The sequence below is a fragment of the Trichosurus vulpecula genome, chromosome 5, assembly GCF_011100635.1.
Source record: "Trichosurus vulpecula isolate mTriVul1 chromosome 5, mTriVul1.pri, whole genome shotgun sequence".
NCBI classification, from domain to species: domain Eukaryota; kingdom Metazoa; phylum Chordata; class Mammalia; order Diprotodontia; family Phalangeridae; genus Trichosurus; species Trichosurus vulpecula.
In genome coordinates this window covers 199,298,956-199,320,967 of record NC_050577.1, presented here as the reverse complement: position 1 = coordinate 199,320,967, position 22,012 = coordinate 199,298,956, and the positions used below count along the sequence as shown (strand labels likewise).

The following is a 22,012-nucleotide window of genomic DNA, read 5'->3' as shown; positions in this document are numbered from 1 at the left end:
TGGAGAAATATCCAACAGGCAATTGGAAATCTAGAGAAGGTTGAGAATGAAGATTCAAACTTCCTCATTCTCTACATAGAGATGATAACTAAAGATCAGATGAGATCATCAAAGGAGAGAGTTTAGAGAAAAGAGAGTTTAGGACAAAATCTTAAGGAATGTTACCAAGATTTCTCTTTTTCAGGCTGAACATTCTCAGTATATATCTGATCCTCGTATAGCAGGATCTCAAGGCCCTTCACCATCCTCTAGACTCTCTTCAGATGATCGATGTACCTCCTAAAATGTGGCATTCAGTTTGAATACAGACTGAGGCACACTACATGCTCGCCTTTTCTGCTTCTCTTTTGTTTTTGTTTTTTTTTTTTTTTTGGTTCTGTTTCTTCTTTCTCATGATTCATTCCATTGGTCAGAATTCTTCTCCACGACCTGACTAGAGCATAAATTAATTCAATGCGAAGTTATACGTGACAGTTATATGGGACTTCATGCCGTCTTGGGGAGGGAGGGGGGAGGGAGGGGAGAGGAACTGGAACCCAAAACTATGTAGAACCGTGTGTGGTAAACTAAAAATAAATAAAGAAATTTATTTAATTAAAAAAAACAAAAAAAAAAACAAAAAAAAATGTGGCATTCAGAAGTAAACATGACTTACCAGAAGAGGTCTGACCAGGGAAAAGTACAGGGGAATGATTTACCTCTCTCATTTTGGACAGTTCTCTTCCTAATTCAGTCTAAGATTCCATTGGCTTTTTTGGATCCCAAGCTCAATATGAGACTTTTGGTTCATATTGAGCTTGTTGTCAACTAAACTCTCTAGGTCTTTTTCCAATGAACTGTCTAGTCAGATTTCTCCCATATTTTTTAAAAGACAGATGTGAATGCAAATCCTATTAAATTCCATCTTTTTCCATTTAACCCAAATTTTTAGCTTGTTGAGATGTTTGGATCCTGACTATACTCCAAAGTGGTATTTCTCCCTCCTAACTTGTTTCATACACACATTTGATAAGTGTGTTAAGTGCACCTTTATTCAAATCATTGATAAGCATGATAAACATCCCAGGGTCAGGCAGAAATTCTTAGAACCCTCCACCAGAGACTTCTTTGCAATTTTGACATAAAAACTCCAGTGTCTCTCCCTAGGGTCATCTCTGGGATCAAATGTAAAATCTGTTTGGTGTTCAAAATCCTTTACAACCTAGCCTTTCCAGGCTTCTTATACTTAGGCTTGCACACCCATACCCACACCCACATCCACCCCCCTTTCACACAGACCTCCCCTCCCACTGCCAAGTGCTCTGTGTTTGAGAGCTATTTTCACTGACTTCCCCATGCCTGGAATGTTCTCTGTCCTCACCTTCATCTCCTGGCTTCCCTCCAATTCCTGCTAAAATTGCATCTTCTACATGAAGCCTTTCCTGATCTCTTATTTCCAATGCTTTCTCTCTATTGATTCTGTCTAATTTATCCTGAATATTAGATGAAGCTAAGTGGATAGATTGCTAGATCTAGAGTCAAGATCAGAGTTCATAATCTAGCCTCAGAAACTTACTAGCTGTGTGACCCTGGGCAAGTCACTTAACCGTGTTTGCCTACATTTCCCCAGTTGTAAGAGAGAGATAATAAAATAGAACCTACCTTCTAGGGTTGTTGTGAAGTAATTGTAAAGCACTTAGGAAGGTATCTGGAACATAGTAGTTTATAGTTTATAGTTATTTGCATCATGTCTCCTCCATTAGATTTTGAGATCTTTGAGGGCAGCGACTACCTTTTGTCTTTGTATCCGCATTGCTTAGACATTGTGCCTGGCAAATATTAAGTGCTTAAAAATGGTTACTGACTTACTGACTGACTAGGTTCCCTTCTTGCCATGTTACTGCTAAAACTCAGACCGTGAAGAAAACAATGTGGAACCCCTTCCTTGGAGACTCTCTTCTCCATGAGTGTCAGCTGAGATTTAGTGGAGCAGGAGTGAAGAAGGTTCCCAGAAATAAGATGAGCAAATGTAGCAATTTCCCCACGCCCTGAGGGCAACCTGTTGGCTTTGCTGGAGTTAAGTGTTTACCCTCAACGACTCTGTATCCCTTACAAGCTACTTTGTTCCTTTTTAGGTTGTGTTCTACTTTCTGACTGGAGAGCTGTACCTGGGACTGTTACACGATGACTGGCTCTCCAAAAATCAGTGCCTTGTGGACCCCGGCCAAGGGCCTGAGCCAGAACTAGCAACCTGCTCTAATGTGACATATAAAAGAATGCATGGACATTGGGATTTTAAACAGGCAAGTTAATGGGGATTTTAGATTCTTGACTTGAATGCCAGGCACTGTGCTAAGCTCTTTTTATAAATATTATCTCATTTGATCCTCGCAACAACCCTGGGAAGTAGGTGCTATTATTATCATCCCCATTTTACAGTTGAGAAACTGAGGCAAAGAAAGGTTAAGTGACTTGCCCAGGATCATACAAGTATCTGAGGCTGGATTAGAACTAAGGTCTTTTTTACTCTAGGCCCAATGCTTTAATCACTGTATCACCTAGGTACCCCAGAAAACATGCTGGAAATGATGCTGCAGGGCCTTAGAGGCAACTGCTGGTACAGTGTATAGAGAGCTGGGCCTGGAGTCAGGAAGAGCTGAGTTCAAATCTGGCCTCAGACACTTGGCAATTGTGTGAACCTGGGCAAGTCACTTAACCTCTATTAGTTTCAGTTTCCTTACCTGTAAAAGAGGATAATAACAGCATCTGCCTTCTGGGGTTGTCATGAGGATCAAATGACATAATATTTATAAAATGAGCTTAGTTTAGTGCCTAGCCCATAGTAGAGACTATATAAATGCTTATTCCTTCAGAGCAGGCTGAGGCTAGCAGCTCAAGAGTTCTGAACTCCAGTGAGGCTGAAGAGGATAGATAAGGTATCTGCACTGTCCGGCACCAGTATGGAGATCTTCCAGGAGCTGAAGGCTACCACCTGCCTAAGGAGAGCAGACTAATCGCAAATTTACCTTGCATCGTCCTTAGTTATTGGGCAGTTTCAAGGAGCACCTGACAACGGCTGCTTCATCTCCACATACCAAAAAAGTATAGGAAGTCTAGGTTACCCCATAAGGTATGGGATAGATTGCCCATTGCTTAGTGGCATTCCTCATACCAGGGGTCAGCATCCAGCGGGGTACTAGGACTGTTCAGGAACATGTGAATCAGTTAAGAATGAGGGAAAGGTGACTTTGATTCTGGAAGGATCAAGGGCAGTTAATAACTTACCTGGTATTTATGAACCAGGAGGGCCTGAAACATGTAACGTCAGTTTTTCTTGCTCCTGCTTCCACCATTTCAATTAACCACATCAACCAATCAATCAATCAAGAAGCCTTCATTAAGTCGCAGCTATGTGGCATATACGGAACTAAGCTCTGTGGATACACAATCCAAAATCAAACAGTCTCTGACCTCAAGGAGCTTCCATTCTACCAGGGGAAACAACATGTACACGTGACTAAATCTTGGCACTCTGGTTCATATGTTCTTTTTTTTAATCCCACTTTCCTTGCAAGTGGGGACTAGAGATTTCTTCACATAACACTGGCCACAGCAGACAGCAAAGATTAAGTGGGGAAAATGGGGGTGTGGGACAGGAAGAAGACTGGTCTGAGAATATTTCATCGAAATCACTCCCTGCTCTTTTCCTATTTAGGGGGCAGCTATCATCAACAGGGACACCAAAAGGTGCCTGGAAATCCAGCCAGATGCCACAAGATCCTACATTCTGACCCTCCAGGAGTGTACAGGGCAAGCGTGGAACATCCAACATATTGTCAGAGATTGGGAGAGTTCTTAGTACTGAGGTTAGCAAGTGTCTTGACCCAAGAGAGCTTAAATTGGTAGTACTAGCCCTTGCAGCTGGAGGGACTATGCCAGGTCCTGACAGCGTTCAGAGGGGCATGCTCATCATGACTATAAACAAGGACATTTTTTGAACATCCAAGTGATAGAAGATGAATGTCATAAATTCAAATAGGTTATGCATGCAACTTAGAAGATCCAATTTAGGAAGAAGTGGGGTTTTTCAAGGGACAGGGTAAAGAATACTATGACAAGCTATTTCCACTTTCTCCCAGGGGTAGAATTCACCTTGCAGGTATCATTGTTTGAAACTTCTTAAATTAAACACAGTTTGGGTGCAAGGTGCTTTTCTCTGTTGGTGGAAGTGAAAGGGTAAGGTTGACAATAAAGGCATTTATGTTTGGGTCCTACCAGTGTTGTTTAGCCAACAATTTCTGTACCTACCTCATTTATCCCTTTCCTCCATAACTTTCCTTTCTTACCTTCTTAGAAGCTAATCCACTCCACTTGGTGTTTTTCTGTCCCATTTAAGAAATTCTTGGGAAATCAAAGGAGCTATGCAGAAAAAAAGCAGGGGTAGCAATTCTGATCTCAGACAAAACGAAAGCAAAAATAAACCTAATTAAAAGAGAGAAGGAAGGAAACTATATCTTGTTAAAAGGTACCATAGACAATGAAGTAATATCAGTATTAAACACATATACACCAAGTAGCAATTCTTAGAGAAGTTAGGTGGTTGCTGTGTGCCAGGCACTATGTCAAATACTTGGGATAAAAAAAGGAAAACCTAACAGTTCCTGCCCTCAAAGAACATACTTTCTAATGAAGAAAACAACATGTAAATAACTGGGAGGTATTTAAGATCTATTAAGATTTTTTTTCCTAATTAAAGCTGCCATCCTTTGACTCACTTCTTAAAGAGGCCTATTCACTGAATGGGTGTTACCTCACTCAAAGTGAGAACCTGAAAAGGGCTTGGCATAAAAGGGCCAGGGTCTCCCATTGCATCCTGGCATCTCCAGTCATCGTGATGAATATCTGGCCACTGGACTGAGATGGCTCTGGAGGAGAAAGTGAGGCTGGTGACCTTGCACAGCCCTCCCTCACTCAAATCAAAGCCAACTGCAAGTGATGTCATCATTTCCCTGATGTCATGGTCCTCTTTGAAAATGAAGGATAAACACAACCTGGGAAATTCATTTACCATACAGTCAGGAGAAAGTGTATTTAGGTGACACCTCTAAGTAAAACACTCAAAATGATTTTCTCTGGGCAACAAAGATTCTCTTCCAATTCCTCCTTTTTTGTATTTGAAATTGTTGTAGATAGAAGTATGCCACTTAGATTTTTTTAGAATAGAAGGACTTTGAAAGGATCATTCAGTTCATACTCTCTGTCCAGGGTAGAATACTTAATGCATACCATACAGGTGAATATCAGCATGTAGAACTCAGGTCTTCTAATCACCACTTCACCTCTATTCATACTCTTTTCTAGCCACTCTCTGGTAAATGCAAAGATATCATGGCACTGTGGATTGAGTATTAGAAAGACAAGAAGAAGATCTAGGTTGAGCACTAGCTTTCTTTAATTTCTATGCACCTTAAGCTAGGGCTTATCCATTAAGTGATAGGTTGACCTGAAATCTGTGTTGGTGAAGAATGTTCTCACACAAGGAATTGTCCATCATAATGAAACTACAGATCTATTGAGTATTTTTATTGTCTGGTTGGAAGGTGGAGATATATTTTACCTTTGTATCTCTGGTGACTAGCACAGCGCCTGGCATACAGAAGGCACTTAACAAATGTTCTGTGGTTCAACTGTTTTGTTGACTAACGGGTAATTGCTAAAAATGTGGGTAACTATGGCAGAGAGTGTGTTGACTAATATGTCTGTGTGTTTACTACCCTGTAAGCCTGTACCCTTTGGGAACAGGAAATAGTTTCTGTTGTTGACCCTCAAAGCCATTTCCAAGAGGTCTTTTGTACTCTTCAGCTGCCACCAGCATCTCTAAATTTGACCCACAAACCAGCCCAAATCTGAACATCATCTTGACTTTCCAAGTCAGGTGCCTGGGAGATCTTAATTACCTTAATTCAACTCCACATAAAATTAAGGATTTAAAATTTTGTTAAGGAATTAAGGGAAGACAAATTGAAGTATAACAGATGGAAGCAAAAATAAATAAAAAGGCCATAGAACCACTGATCTGAATAAAATAACTGTCAGCCTACATTATCCCTGGCATATCAGCACACTGAAGTTAAAGATGGTTTTGGGTAACCCTGAAGAAATGAGCCCAGAAGCTGGTGGCAGGGAGAATACCCATACTATGAGACCAGTGGAGCAATTCAGCAAAGACAATGCCCAGCAGTCACCAGGAGGACTAATCAGGATACTCTCTAAGACTAGGAGTCACCTTCAGACCTTACCTTTTGTTCTGGCTCAAATACATTTGCATGCTAAGCCAGAGAAGATCTTGGGAATGGCTGATTCTTTAGTTAGGTAGCTAGTTGTCTATACCGGAGGGCTATGATTTCTCCCTGGATATGAGAGGTATAGTGGAGACATTCAGAGTCACAATATGCTCAGCGGTTACATCATACCCAAAGGTTGCCGGCCATCCTGTTTGCCTCAGTGTCCTCAACTATAAAATAAGGACAATAATATCACCTATCTCCCAAAGCTATTGTCAGGATCAAACGAGACAATATTTATGAAGTGCTTAACACAGCGCCTGGCTCACAGAAAGCACTGTATAAATGCTAATTATTATTCTATTGTTACTGTTGTTATATGTATGCCCATTCTCCTGATGGATGGTATGTGAATTCCTGAAAGAACATCCCCAAGGTTAATGGAAGAATTGTTCATCGTGACTTTTTAATTCTATTTTATTGCATCTTTATTTTGAATTAATTGCATACTCTGGCTAAATAGAAAAAAATAAACATAATAGAGCTTGTAAGCTATGGTTTTGAATGTGTGTGAACCCCTAAAATACCTTGAATCTGAGTTAATTTTTTTGGAGGGGAGGTTCAGTATGACAGTGCAGATGGTCCAGATGCTACATTGTCATACACAGACTTAGTTTAGCTTAGCTGTGATTTTCTAAAAGTCATCCAGTTTGTTTTCCCTTTCTCTTCAACTATGTGCTTAGTTTGTTGTCAATCTGTATGTTTGCTTCAGATATACATAATGTTGGGCAAATTCTCTGTAAAGTGTCCATCTGGATCCATATTGAATTTGGGCAATAGACATTGATCTATTGGCTCCTCCTGTGTAGATGAATAGAATCGTCCCTTTACACTATCACCCTCAAAAGAAATAAATTAAGTTTTATTTATTTTTAACATACAGAGGAACACTGATACCTTCACTCTGTCTTTATGTCATGACACATATCCTGTGTCATGTTCAGACATAAGGAATCCTAAAGAAAGAATAGGAATTCTACAGTATGGAAGGATTGATGTGATGTTCTTACTCATTTGACCATTTTCAGGGTATTGTCAAGAACTGCAATTTACGTGTGTCCAACTAAATAGCTTTACAGACTTATTGTCTCATTTGAAAAGAAGTAACTGTCACAAAATAAAAAAGATTAAAAAAGCTTAAAAAAGATTCCTGTTAAGAAGCCATGTATTACAAATAACTTTAATAATTCAAGCACAAAGTCATCCAGAAAATGGCAATGTTTACAATTCTTCTATTTCCGGCCTAAGCTCTGTCAGCCACATTACAAGGTATTATGAAAACTAATAATAATTCAATTAGATATGAAAAAGGTCAGCCAAAAAGATTGAAAATTGTCAAAATTATTATTTGAAATAAGATTTACATTCAGTATCTTTAATAATGAACTTGACGCTAACTGTATACTGCATCTTAAGGTAATTGCCAATGAGAGCAAAACATTTAAAAATTCAGCTTTTGTTTCTGAAGTGACCCCCCTCCAAAAGTTGCCATGAGGATAAAGTGCTTTGCAAACTTTAAGGAATTATATAAATTATATAAATGCTAGCTGTTATTAGAAAATTAGATAATGATCCATGCAATGTGTTAGAGGTCTTCCTCTAGGAACGTATGTTTCTTGGGTAGGGTTCCAGTGGAACAACTCTTGTGTCTGTTTATCCTTCATTCCTCCCACTTCCAGTTCAATCCAGCAAGACTTCATTAGGTAACTATTGTAAACAATGTTCTGTCCTAGGTGCTGAAAATACAAAGACAAAATACATTATGGTCCTTGCCCTCAATGAACCTACATTCTCCGGGGTGGCGGGGGGGGGGGGGGGGGGGGGGGGGGTGGGGGTGGGGGTGGGGGGCGGGGGGCGGGACATGGATACAAGTAGATCAATACAAATCATATACAAATGCTATCCTACCACCTTTTCCAATCTTATATTTCTTCAGTGATGCCCCTTTAAATTTTATTTGAGTAGTAGGAAACTTTTTGCACTCTTTATTTTAAAAAAATTATGTTAAAGCATAATGAAGCATATGAGTAATATGCACAGCCTTCATTGTTCTTCAAAATCTTGATTTTACTCTTTGTGATGCAGCCATTTTAAGGTCTCTTCTAAGTTCAATTTATTCAAATACTTGATTTTGATGACCATTGTAGCTCGAAGAGATATGTAATAAAGATAGATATCCAAAGGGAAGAAGTATATTACTGGCTTCAATTATTAAATATATATATATATATATATATAATTAACTTTTAAATCCTAACCACCAACTATGCAAAGATTTTTTTTTAATTTGGCTAGTAAATGTCCATATTTCCTGATGTCAACTGATTTTCTTTGCAAATTCTTCAGAAGGCATTGCAGTTTTATATTTTTAAGAAATGGATTCAAAACTCACTGAAACTCTTCATTTGAAAGATCTTTGAGTAGATTCTAAGCAGTAGTTGAACAACTCTATGATCTCCTTAATATCATAGTGGGAAGAAATGCCCTCCATCAGTACAGATTGCAACCCATCCATGGCTCCTTACTATCTGTCCTCCCACATATACAACCATTTGCCAAATCTTGCCACTTCTACCTCCACAATGTTCCCCTCTACCTCTAAAGTCCCACATATACTATCTTATTTCATGACCTTATCACTTTTTGATTAATCTATTGCAATGACTTAATCATCCTCCCAGTCTCTTCCCACTCCAATCTATTTCTCCAGGGAGTTGCCAAAAATGATTTTCTTTAAACACAGGTCTGACTATCACTCCCTACTACCAGAGGCTCCCTATTACCATTGGGTCAAACATAAATTCCTCTGTAGCCTTTATAATCCGGCTCCAAACTCTTTTCAGCCTGAATACATTACTTCTTTACCCGCACTTTATGATGTAACCAGACTGGTCTTGCTGTTTCTCATATGTGACACTTCACTGATCTTCTGTCTCCCTGCATTTTTACCATCTGGCCCTTCTACCTGGAATGTACTTCCCTTATCAGCTCTGCCTTAGGGAATCTTTTACTTCCCTCATGACTCAGCTCAAGCATCATCTTGTACATGAAGACCTTCCTAAGCTTCCCAACTGTTAGTTCCCCTCCTTCATTTCCAGCTACCTTGTGTTTATTTTGTATTTATTCAGTATCTCCTTACATGTGTACTAGTATTCCCTGTTAGAATATGTTTATTGAGAATAGAGACTATTTTATTTTTTTAGGGATCTCCCAAATTGCTAGTACTCTTCCCTCCAAATCACTTTATATTTCCTTATCTATGTATTTAAACCAAGGTAGAATATAAGATCATCAAAGGCAAGAATTATTTTAATTTTTTACGTTTGCATCAAAAGCCCAGTTCTGAGCTTTGAGCCTAGCGTATGTTTAATACATGTGTGCTGAACTGAACTGAATGTTGGTATATTCCAGGTTAGATGCTGTTTTAACATCAGAGACCATAAGACATGACTCTAGGTGGAGTTGAGGCCTGAGAAAGCTGCTTGTCTGGGCAAACATCAGCTGTATTTTTTTTCGGACTACAAAACCACGCAAGTACAGAGAGCTGTGCTTTGCATGGCTACCTAGTCATGGTGGAAAAATTCCAATGTGAAGAACTTGGAGAAATGCCAGTGGTTGTTCTGGTCTTCAGTGCTCAGATTCACAGACATGGCATTACATCCCAAACCCATGCTGTGAGAAATTGGGGCAGGAGTAATGGCACAGTCAGGCTTGGTGTATGGTAGATGGTTCAAGGAACGTAAGTCCCTGAGGACATAATGCTTTACAAAGACAGGTTTATACCATGGGTATTCAAGCTGAGGAGAAAAGTAAGGGAAAAGAAGGAAAAATCTAGAGCAACCCAAATGATGAAAGTTATCCCGAAGTGTGGGTTTGGTATGTTCATACCTGGCTAATAGAGGAAGTAAACACAAAACCAAGAGTTATAAATTGTGGAAAGACATGGGTCCTAAGCATTAGAATAATGGAGAATGAAGTGTGGTTCACAACATTCAGCCCCTCACCAGACAGCAATGGTCACTGGCTCACTTTTCATCTAAGGTGGGGGGGGGGGGCTACTTGCAATGTGTACCTTGTTTTGGTACACTTATATAAAATAGAAAAGAAATCAATATAAAAAATATTCTCTCTCATTTTGCTCAGGAGCCTCCATGCAGGATGAAGTCCTGACAATTTTAAATAAACAGAGGGTCAGAACCACTGTTTCTTTCTCTTCACATTGCCTTCCTGCCACTGTCCTTCACTGTTTAAATACTCTGTTCATAAATAGTGAAAGATGCAAACTGAAATATTTATGATCCGTCACTTTTTTATCTAGTTGGCATCTGAACTAGTTAAGCATAAACGTAAATACATTTTTAAAAATAGATAAGCTTTGGATTTAGTATATGCTTTCCTGGTGAAATGAATTGAAGTATATGCCAAAAAAAATCACCACTGTATCATTTCAATCCAACAGACAATTAAGCATTAATTGGACCTGTCTCTCACTCTTGCTTCAGAGGTCCCTTCTTGCTGTGTTCTGTCTGTGAAGGCAATGGTGGAGTCATCATTTTCAACCCCCTACCTTCCGTGTTTAATCTGTCTCTCCAGCCTTTATTCTGTTCCTTGCTTTTTCTTGCCCAATGCCCATATAAATCAGTGGAAAGAGCACTGGTTTTGGAGACAGGACACCCTTGTTTGAATCCTGCCTCAGTTACTACCACCTTGACCTTGGGCAAGCCAATTAACCTCTTTGGCTTCAGTTATTTGTATGCAAAATTAGGGGCTTAGATTAGATATTCTCTGATGTCCTTTTCAGCTCTAAGACCTTTACTGTATAATGCTATTAATGCTTCTATGCTCTCCAGATTATCAAAGAGAATAATGTTGTTGAGGAATGTAAATGCTTCTAGTAATAAAAAGATGAAAAAAATATGAACAGAAAGAAGGGAAATATTGATGTGTTTGGAGATTGGGAGATAAAAGAAGGGAAAGGAAAAAAGAAAGATCCATGATCATTTATAGGTTCAGGTTGTTGCTGGGTTTTTACCTGTCATCTCTGGAAAATCATGGAGAACAGGACAAGCACAGTACTGGAGAAGGGCAAATTTGTTAGGGTTTTCAAAAAAGGCAACAAGAGATAGTGCTTTGAGATCTTTGTGTAAAATGGTGACTGTAAGTGTTGCCCATCTTGTATGAACTGGAAGACAATTTCTTAAAGGAAACAAGGTGATTTGAGCAGAGGGGACAAGAAAGGGAAAATTGAAACGGTAGTTGTAGGAGATGTGAGCTTTATAGAATTGATAAAACCCACAGGAATATTTCATTTTCCTTTCCCACCAATACAATCGTCCTGTGGCCATACAATATTTTTTATTTTAAAGAGTTTTTAACAATGATCCCTGGAATGAAATTCCTCTTCCTACAGCGGGATGAGATAGGTTATCATTATAGCTTATTTTCTCTTCTCTGCAGTTCTCTATCCTCCATCCCTTTACAAGGGCTACCTCCCCATACAGACATTTGGATATCTGGTGTGATTCAATGATGTTTATTTTCCAAGATCTGGTTGTCATAAAATTGTCTTTATAGCTAAAAGGGTCAGGTCTCATGGTCCCTGACCTTGATGGCACTGGTAAACTCAAGTCCAAGTTCTTTTAGCTCAAGAAAAGAACATAATTTAGTGGGAAAGACATTGGATATGGAGTCAGAAGACATGGGGTTCAGATCCTGGCTCTGAAATTCGCTATCAGTGGGCACGTGGTCAAATTACTTCACTTCTCTAAGCCTCAATTTCCTACTCTTTAAACTAAACAGACTGTGCTAGATGATTTCTAAGGCCCCCTGGAATATTAGCATTTTATGATCCTATAAATCATTTGCTAGACTTAATGTTAACCAAAGGTTTCTGGGATCCGCGAGTTTCTGACAAAATGTTGAATGTTCCATGATTGCCCAGTGCACTCCTGGAAGACTATGATATAGGATTCTGAAGGGCCCTTCTTGAGCTCCATACACCTCTTGGTATTTCTGTTGATGATAGCTTCCCCCTGAATATAAAAAGAGCATAGGTATTATGATTAAAATACCCTGCCTGCCCGGTCTTCTTCCTGCTCCACTCCCTATCTTTCATGCTCCATGGTTGATTTTTCTGCTCTTCCTTATGCAGAAGTCCATTTCAATTTGGCTAAAAGGAGATCTCTGATGATCTTCCAAAGAAATTTCAGTAGGGTGCTGGGGAAAAGAAGGGAGGTGAACAGGTTGCTGATTATTAGGAGATAGAGGAAGTGGGCTAAGTTATTCATTTGAGAAGTTTGTCAATGAAAGGAAGGACTTGGTCATTGGAAAGGGTGGCTAATAGAGATGAACATATGTAAGATTGAAGAGGAGTCAGAAGAGAGGGAATAATTGAAGATGTCAGAGGAGAGAATGAGTCTGAAAGGCAGATTCTTCAGAAGTAAGGATAAGACGAGACTGAGAGCACAGAGGGAGCCAGCTTTTGAAAGTACATCTCTTTCTCTAAGAATGCAGAGGGAAGTGAAGAGTTGGGTTTGAACATGCCTTTTTGAGAACTATAAATAGGACTAAGGTCAATAATCTCATTCCCTCCCCAGCTTTACCCCATTAAACCATGACTGGGACTATGGGGATACTATCAGGATCACTTGCCTTTGGGTGCTTCTTTGATCTGCTGATCCAAATGAAATCCCTTCTTCCTTTTATATCTGACCAACTGATTCGGACTCCTCTCTTTGGATTTTGGATCTCTGGCTAGCAATCTAGCTTGGTAGGATTCTCCCTTCAAAATATTTCTCCTTATCATTCCTTTCTTCCTATTTTTCCCAAAATCCTTTAATGTTTGGAAAGTGATTAACATATATTATGCCACTTGAGCTGAACTTTTGAGGTAGATATTATCCCCTGTTTTGTCTCCTTATCCCTATTTTACAGATAAGTAAACTGAGATCCAAAAGTGCTAGGTTATCTGTTCGTGGCCATATATCCATGAACATTTAAAGCAAGTTTAGCCAAACTTTCCTGACTTCAAGCAAGTCCACTTGCTGACAATTTCACTGTTTTCACTGACAGAAAGTCTAGGGTGTAGTTTAAAGATGATGATTTTGGAATCAGAAGACCTAAGTTCAAATCTTAGTTCTGCCCCTCGTGAGCCATGTGATCTTGGATAAGTTACATGACCTCTCCGAGCCTCAGATTCCATATCTACAAAATGGAGACAATCACACTTTCTCTATCACTCTCACAGGGTTATTGTGAAGAAAGTACTTGGTAAACCTGAAAGGGTTTTTATATATGTGAGCTACAATTGCCACTTTGTGGCTAGATAATTTCCTTCTGATTGTCTGAGCTTTCCAATGCATATTTCATATCACTAAAATCTTCCTAGAACACCACTTTCAACATGTCTCTTCCCTGGTCAGAAACTGTCAATGCTTTGGCAAAAGGGGAGTTTAGTCTCATCACCCTAAGTCTAAACTCCAAAACCTGACATTCACAAAAACAAATCAGAAAAAAAACTCAATAGTTGTTACTCACCTGTTTGAAATCCCAAAATATATGTGTCCCATTTTCAGCTGCTTCAGAGCATGACAGTAATTTTGGCTTCTCCCCTTCTCCAAGGTCCGCCAGGCATCGGAAATACGCACGCCATTTATCATACAACTTCCCCAGATACAGCTGTCCAGTCAGAGAGTAAAATAAAATCTAAATAGGAGCAGAAGAACCTGTCAGAGTTAGAGTTCTTAATGACACAATTCTAGCCAGACAAAGCCAGCAGGCTGTTTATCTGTCAGAGTTCTAACCTTATTTTTCTCTTTCCACTGTGTCAAAATTGCTAAATACCAGTATGAGTTGAGAATTTCTAAATGTGCAGGATAATCAATAACACATGCTGAGACATGCCAGAAAAGTCCTATTGTACTTTCTCATTGTGGCATATAATTCTTTTTTTAAAATAAGTTTTATTTCTGTGTTTTTTTTTTCATGTTACAATGATTTCTCTTTTTTCCAATTTATTTATTTATTTTTAGTTTTCAACATTCACTTCCCCAAGATTTTGAGTTCTAAATTTTCTCCCCTCATCTCCTCCTACCCCAGGACATCATGAATTACCCCTTCCCCCAATCTGCCCTCTCTTCTATCACCCCCCTTCTCTTATTCCCTTCCCCTTCTATTTTCTTGTGGGGCAAGATAGATTTCTATATTCCATTGCCTGTGTATCTTATTTCCAGTTGCAATTTTTAACATTTGTTTTTAAAACTTTGAGTTCCAAATTATCTCCTTTCCTCCCTCCCTACCCACCCTCATTCAGAGGGCAAGCAATTTGAGATAGATTATACATGTGTAGTTATGCAAAATGTTTCCATAATAGTCATGTATTTCCCTCCATCCTATCCCACTCACCTATTCTCTCATTTGACCTTGTGCCTCCTCAAAAGTGTTTGCTTCTGAAGATGGCGGCTGAAAAGCAGGGACTAGCATGAGCTCCCCACCGAGTCCCTCCAAAAACCTATAAAAATGGCTCTGAACCAATTCTAGAACTGCAGAACCCACAAAAGAGCAGAGGGAAGCAGGGCTCCAGCCCAGGACAGCCTGGATGGTCCCTGGGTGAGGTCTATCCCGCACGGAGCTGGAAGCAGAGCAGAGTGGAGCGGAGCAGAGCCCAGGGTCAGCGGCACGGACCAACCAGAACAGGAACCGGGAGGAGCTTGCCCTAGCACCCTGAATCAGTGAGCTGCAGCAGTTACCAGACTTCTCAACCCACAAACACCAAAGACAACAGAGAAGGTTAGTGGAAAAAGCTGCAGGAGTGGAAGAAGTTCGGGGGTTCAGCTACCGCCCTGGGGGCAGTGGAGGTGGGGCAACTACGGAAGTACAGCTGCAGTTGCTTCGGGCCCTAGGCCCATGTGGAGGGAGGAATTAAGTGGCGGATCAGAGCAGGAGTGAAGAGCCTGCTGAAGATCTAAGTCCAGTCCGGGTTGGGAGTTCTTAGGGAAGGAGGAGTGCTGGTGTGGCAGAGCTGGTGCATCCCCCCAAGCATGGAACATAGAACTCTTTAGTCTACAAGCAGTCGTACCCCGCTGAAAAACTCAAGGGTCAAGTTAGTTGGTTGGGAATATGGCCAGGCAGCAAAAACGCACCCAGATTCAGTCTCAGACTCTGGAATCCTTCTTTGGTGACAAAGAAGACCAAAACATACAGCTAGAAGAAGTCAACAAAGTCATAGAGCCTACAACAAAAGCCTTCAAGAAAAACATAAACTGGTCTCAGGCCATGGAAGAGCTCAAAAAGGAGTTGGAAAAGCAAGTTAGAGAAGTAGAGGAAAAATTGGGAAGAGAAATGAGAAGGATACGAGAAAACCATAAAAAACAAGTCAATGACTTGCTAAAGGAGACCCAAAAAAATGCTGAAAAATACACTGAAGAAAACAACACCTTAAAAAATAGACTAACTCAAATGGCAAAAGAGCTCCAAAAAGCCAGTGAGGAGAAGAATGCCTTGAAAGGCAAAATTAGTCAAATGGAAAAGGAGGTCCAAAAGACCACTGAAGAAAATACTACCTTAAAAATTAGATTGGAGCAAGTGGAAGCTAGTGACTTGATGAGAAATCAAGATATTATAAAACAGAACCAAAGGAATGAAAAAATGGAAGACAATGTGAAATATCACATTGGAAAAACCACTGACCTGGAAAATAGATCCAGGAGAGATAATTTAAAAATTATTGGGCTACCTGAAAGCCATGATCAAAAAAGAACCTAGATATCATCTTTCAAGATATTATCAAGGAGAACTGCCCTGATATTCTAGAGCCACAGGGCAAAATAGAAATTGAAAGAATCCACCGATCGCCTCCTCAAATAGATCCCAAAAAGAAATCTCCTAGGAATATTGTCGCCAAATTCCAGAGCTCCCAGATCAAGGAGAAAATACTGCAAGCAGCCAGAAAGAAACAATTTGAGTATTGTGGAAACCCAATCAGAATAATCCAAGATCTAGCAGCTTCTACATTAAGAGATTGAAGGGCTTGGAATATGATATTCCGGAGGTCAATGGAGCTAGGATTAAAACCAAGAATCACCCACCCAGCAAAACTTAGTATCATGCTCCAAGGCAAAATATGGATTTTCAATAAAATAGAGGACTTTCAAGCTTTCTGAGTGAAAAGACCAGAGCTGAATAGAAAATTTGACTTTCAAATACAAGAATCAAGAGAAACATGAAAAGGTAATCAAGAAACAGAAATTGCAAGGGACTTACTAAAGTCGAACTGTTTTGTTTACATTCCTACATGGAAAGATGATGCTTGTGATTCATGAGACCTCAGTATTTGGGTAGCTGAAGGGAATATTCGTTTATATATATATATATATATGTTTATGTATATATATTTATATGTGAGTGTGTATGTATGTATATATGTAAGTGTATATATATATATATTTTATACAGAGAGAGAGAGAGGGCACAGGGTGAGGTGAAGATGAAGGGAAGATATCTAAAAGAAATAAAATGAAGGGATGAGAGAGGAATATATTGAGAGAGGGAGATAGGGAGAGATAGAATGGGGTAAATTATCTCACATAAAAGTGGCAAGAAAAAGCAGTTCTGTAGGAAGGGAAGAGAAGTCAGGTAAGGGGGAATGAGTGAATCTTGCTTTCATCAGATTTGACCTGAGGAGGGAATACCATACATACTCAATTGGGTAACTTACCCCACGGGAAAAAAGGAGGAAGAAGAAGATAAAAACAAGGGGGGGGTGATAGAAGGGAGGGCAGATGGGGGTGGAGGGAATCAAAAACAAACACTTTCGAAAGCGGACAGGGTCAAGGGAGAAAATTCAATAAAGGGGGATAGGTTAGGAAGGAGCAAAATATAGTGAGTCTTTCACAACATGAGTATTGTGGAAGGGTTATACATAATGATACACATGTGGCTTATGTTGAATTGCTTGACTTCTTAGGGAGGGTGGGTGGGAAGGGAAGAGGGGAGAGAATTTGGAACTCAAAGTCTTAAAAACAGATGTTCAAAAACAAAAAAAAATACAAAAAAAAGTGTTTGCGTCTGATAACCCCATCCCCCAATCTGTCCTCCCTTCTATTACCCCATCCTCTCTCTTATCCCCTTCCCCACTACTTTTCCTGTAGGGTGGTATAGATTTCCATATGCAATTGGATGTTTATGTTATTCCCTCCTCAAGCCAAATCCAATGAGAGTAAGGTTCACTCATTCTCTCTCCCCTCTCCCCTCTTCCCCTCTACTGTAAATGCTTTTTAATTGACTCTTTTATGTGAGATAACTTACCCAATTCTATCTCTCCCTTTCTCCTTCTCCCATTACATTTCTCTTATCCCTTAATTTTTTATATCATCCCTTCATATTCAACTCACCCTGTGTCCTCTGTCTATATATATTCCCTCCAACTACCCTAATATTGAGAAAGATCTCATGAGTTACAAATATCATCTTTCCTTGTAGGAATGTAAGCAGTTCAACTTGAATAAGTCCCTTATGAGTTCTCTTTCCTGTTTACCTTTTCATACTTCTCTTGAGTCTTGTATTTTAAAGTTAATTTTTTTCTCTTTAGCTCTGGCTTCTCAAGAATGCATTAAATTCCTCTACACCACTGAATATCAGTTTTTCCCCTCATTGATTACACTCAGTTTTGCTTGGTAGGTGATTCTTGGTTTTAATCCTATTATATTCCAAACCTTTCAGATCCCTTAATGTAGAAGTTGCCAAGTTTTGTGTTATCCTGATAGTGTTTTCCACAATACTTGAATTGTTTCTTTCTGGCTTCTTGCAATATTTTCTCCTTGACCTGGGGACTCAGAATTTGGCTATAATATTCCTGGGAGTTTTCCTTTTAGAATCTCTTTCAGTAGGTAATCAGTGGATTCTTTCAATTTCTATTTTACCCTCTGGTTCTAGAACATCAGGGCAGTTTTCCTTGATAATTTCTTGAAAGATGATGTTGAAGCTCTTTTTTTGATCATGGCTTTCAAGTAGCCCAATAATTTTAAATTTTCTCTCCTGGATCTCTTTTCCAGGTTGGTTGTTTTTCCAATGAGATATTTCACATTTTCTTCTGTCTTTTCATTCTTTTGGTTTTATTTTATAATTTCTTGATTTTTCATAGAGTCATTAGCTTTCATTTGCTCCATTCTAATTTTTAAGGAATTATTTTCTTCAGTGAGCTTTTGGACCTCATTTTCCATTTGGCGAATTCTGCCTTTTGAGGTATTGTCCTCATTGGCTTTTCGGACCTCTTTTATCATTTGGGTTAGTCTATTTTTAAGGTGTTATTTTCTTCTGCATTTTTGGGTCTCCTTAACGAACTGTTGACTCATTTTTCATGGTTTTTTTTGCATTACTCTCATTTCTCTACACATTTTCCCCTCTACGTCTCTTACTTGATTTTCAAAATCCTTTTTGAGCTCTTCCATGGCCTGAGACCAATTTGTATTTTTCCTGGAGATTTTGGATGTAGGAGCTTTGACTTTATTGTCTTCATCAAATTGTATGTTTTGATTTTCCTTGTCACAAAAGTAAGATTCTATAGTCTGACTTTGTCCACTGTTTGCTCATTTTCCCAGCCAATTACTTGACTTTTTAACTACTTGTTAAGAAAGGGTTCTTCTTCCAGTGTGGAGGGCATACTGTTCCAAGCTTCAGGGGTTTTATGAAGCTGTTTTCAGAGATACTTCTAGGGACCTGTAAGTTTTCAGTTCTTCTTAGATTGTATGATCTAAGGAGAGGTGTCTACTCCTCTTACTGATTACTTACTTGCCTTACTGATACAACAGCTGCCACACTTACCACTACCACTGCCACTGCCCGAGGACTGGACTAGGCTCCTCTCTCATCCAGATCCACCAGACCTTTCCCACTGACCTTCTAAGTTGTCTTTGGCATTTGTGGGTTGAGAAGTCTGGAAACCACCACAGCTGCCAGTGATTAAGTGCCCTGAAGCCTGCTTCAGCCCTGCCTGTGTCAGTTCTGCCCACACTAGACTGTATTCCTCTCCCAGTCCAGTGCAACAGACTTTTCCCTTTGACCTTCCAGGTTGTCTTGGGCTAGAAATTTGTTTCACTCTCTCTTTTTGTGGTTTCTGCTGCTCTAGAATTTGTTTGGAGTCATTTTTTACAGGCATTTGGAGGGGTTTGGGGGAGAGATCAAGGGAGTCCTTGCTTTTAGTCTGCCATCTTGGCTCCACCCCAACTGTGGAATAGAAGGCTATGACAACAGAGCACAAGCTCCAGAAGATTGCATCACAATTTTACCTATAGTCACAGCAAGATGGTCCTATAGTCTGAGAACCACTGCAGTAGCATCATGGAGAGGCACCTTACTGATAGGCTTGTTGCTAGATGATAAATTCTTTGGTTCTGAGAACCCAAGAAACAAAGGAGCTCATTTCCCCTTCACAATGATAATATCAGAGTGGCAAGGAAGGGGCACAGTGTTTTAGACCCTTTATGAACATTAATTTATCAATCAGCATTCTGTATGTGAGCTCTTTGTCCAGTGACCAATAAGCTACTACTCTACTAAAGCAGCTGAACCATATCAATAAAGACATCCTTGCCATGACTGAAGCCAGAAGAAATAAAGAATTTGCTGGAACTCTTGGTCATCTCCTCTTGCAGAACGCATGATGGAACAAATTCAAAACACTCATGCAAGGGAAATAATTGCAGTTTACACACGCCCAGAATAACTTAACAAGATGCTCTAAAATAAATCATTATATGCGTTGATATTGTCTTCAGTACAGAGGTGGACAAAGGGGAGAGTGGTGGAAAGTTTATGTTGGAAAATAAATGTAACACATAAGCTCTGGGCTAAGCTCTCAACCCCCACTTGAACTAGCAAGGCAGATCCTAAAGACAGACTACTACTTCTCCTTGCAAGGGTAATCTTGAGGGGATGAGGTTTTTTTCTAACACTCTCACTAATAAGTCCCCATCAGGTATGTTCCCTTCCAATATCAAACAACCAGTTAACATCTCCCCAATATCAATTAGCTTTTATAAAGGGATGTTTAATGAAAAGATATGGCAAGAATTAAAGTACAAAGACCTTCCAAACTGGGAGCACTCTCCCTTCTTCACACCCACTTAGTTCCTTGGGAATGTGGGCTCAGACAAAGTAGTGGTTGCAAAATACAAGGCCGCTCCTGGGGCTAACCTTGCTGATGGGTGAGTTGGTCCCTTTCTTGTAGTGTACTCTATTCCCTAAATACCTATTTGGTTTGGAGAGAGAGGACTCAAATATAAAGTGGTTGTTATAAAATATTCCACTCTTCCAGCTTGGGAGATACTTGAAATTCTCCTGGCCTGGGGAATTCTTTTTTCCCTTCTCAAAGTCCCCACCAAGTTCACTTCTAAGCATGGTGCAGTTGAGAGAAGTATCACTCCCTTGTTTTCAGGACATGGTGTTTTAGCTGCTGGGTCAACTCACTGCTGGGCTGTGTGAAGTGAGGAACTCCTCAGGAATAGCACCTCACCAAGTTTGATAGCTGCCAACAGATTCTGTAACTAACTTCTATTACTTTGCCACTGACAGTTTTTCTGACCTTTCAAAGCTTTCAAGTTAGTAACTTGGTTCCATTTATGGTACTCAGCCCTCTTAGATCGGGAAAGAAGAAACACACAGAGATGGAAGAAACAGTAGTGTCATGTATTCATGGCCAAGTGATGACCCTTCTTCCTACCCAGTTGCTTACATCAATTCTTGCCTAAGTCACCACCAAGGAAGAGGGAAATTTTGTTTATTCCAGACTTTTGTATGCACTCTCAAATACCGCTCAGCAACCAATTAAAAGACTTTTCCCCCATTATACAGTAAGTCAGGAAACAGTAATTACCTGCACATGCTCTGAATCAAGAAAGGAAAAGGATCCTCAGTCATGTATTTTCAGAAGCAGTCTCACTCAGCCTCCATCTGAATTGGTAATAGATGGAGCATGTTCTAAAGATTGTGTGCTCATTGGCTTGTCCCCTTGTTACATTAAGAATCAGAATAGAAGACATGCAAGGATTGTACATTTCTCAGAAATCTCAGGACAATATATCATGGATGCATTTTTCAAGAAGAAGGTCAGAGAACAAATGAAAATAGTAAGCATGGGATTTCATGCTACAAAATTGAGTTTTTCTATCGTTAATTGATGTTTCTTTTTTGTTTTTAACACACCAGTCATGTTTTTCGGAGAGATAACAATTTTTAGATTGCCTCAATGACGCCTAGTTTTAAGGTTGATAGCATTTTAAAAATAGAAGTTGCAGGTGTCCTCCAAATTTCACTGGGTTTTAAAAAAATTTTGCTCTAATAATTTCTTTTTGCATTGCTGCAATTCTGTATTGTTTCTGCCGTTATCTTTTTCATAGCATCTACTGCTTTATTAAAATTCTTCACTTTCTGTTCTAAGCCATGAATTTACTTCTTAAATCTTCTTTAAGAGCTTCAATTTCAATTATATCTTTCTTTATTAAACTTCTCTAGTACTTTCAGCTTTGTCTTACTTTGTTTTGGGGCCAGAATTTTGATTTCACAAGTATAAGGAAATTCTGCTGAGGAAATGCCTTTCACTAATGCAAGTTGACATTTGCAATGAAACTTACAATCTTAATGAGTTGCCCAAGCATTGGAAGGTGAAAAAATTTCTTCAGAATCACATGGACAGC

The 22,012-nt window shown here is 39.4% G+C and overlaps 2 protein-coding genes across 2 annotated transcripts in view; one reads left to right on the top strand and one right to left on the bottom strand.

The window, feature by feature from the left end:
- LOC118851158 (probable polypeptide N-acetylgalactosaminyltransferase 8) overlaps positions 1 to 3,838 on the top strand; it is a 35,649-nt gene extending 31,811 nt beyond the window's left edge. Inside the window, exons 9-10 of the mRNA XM_036760680.1 lie at positions 2,115 to 2,282; positions 3,695 to 3,838. Coding sequence (XP_036616575.1) covers positions 2,115 to 2,282; positions 3,695 to 3,838 — 312 coding nt within the window. The remainder of the gene's footprint in view (positions 1 to 2,114; positions 2,283 to 3,694) is intronic.
- An 8,361-nt stretch (positions 3,839 to 12,199) lies between these two features.
- Positions 12,200 to 22,012, bottom strand: part of LOC118851157 (probable polypeptide N-acetylgalactosaminyltransferase 8) — a 34,241-nt gene continuing 24,428 nt past the window's right edge. The window contains exons 9-10 of the mRNA XM_036760679.1: positions 13,860 to 14,027; positions 12,200 to 12,355 (exon numbers count right to left, since the gene is read on the bottom strand). Of these exons, the coding sequence (XP_036616574.1) occupies positions 12,200 to 12,355; positions 13,860 to 14,027 (324 nt within the window). The remainder of the gene's footprint in view (positions 12,356 to 13,859; positions 14,028 to 22,012) is intronic.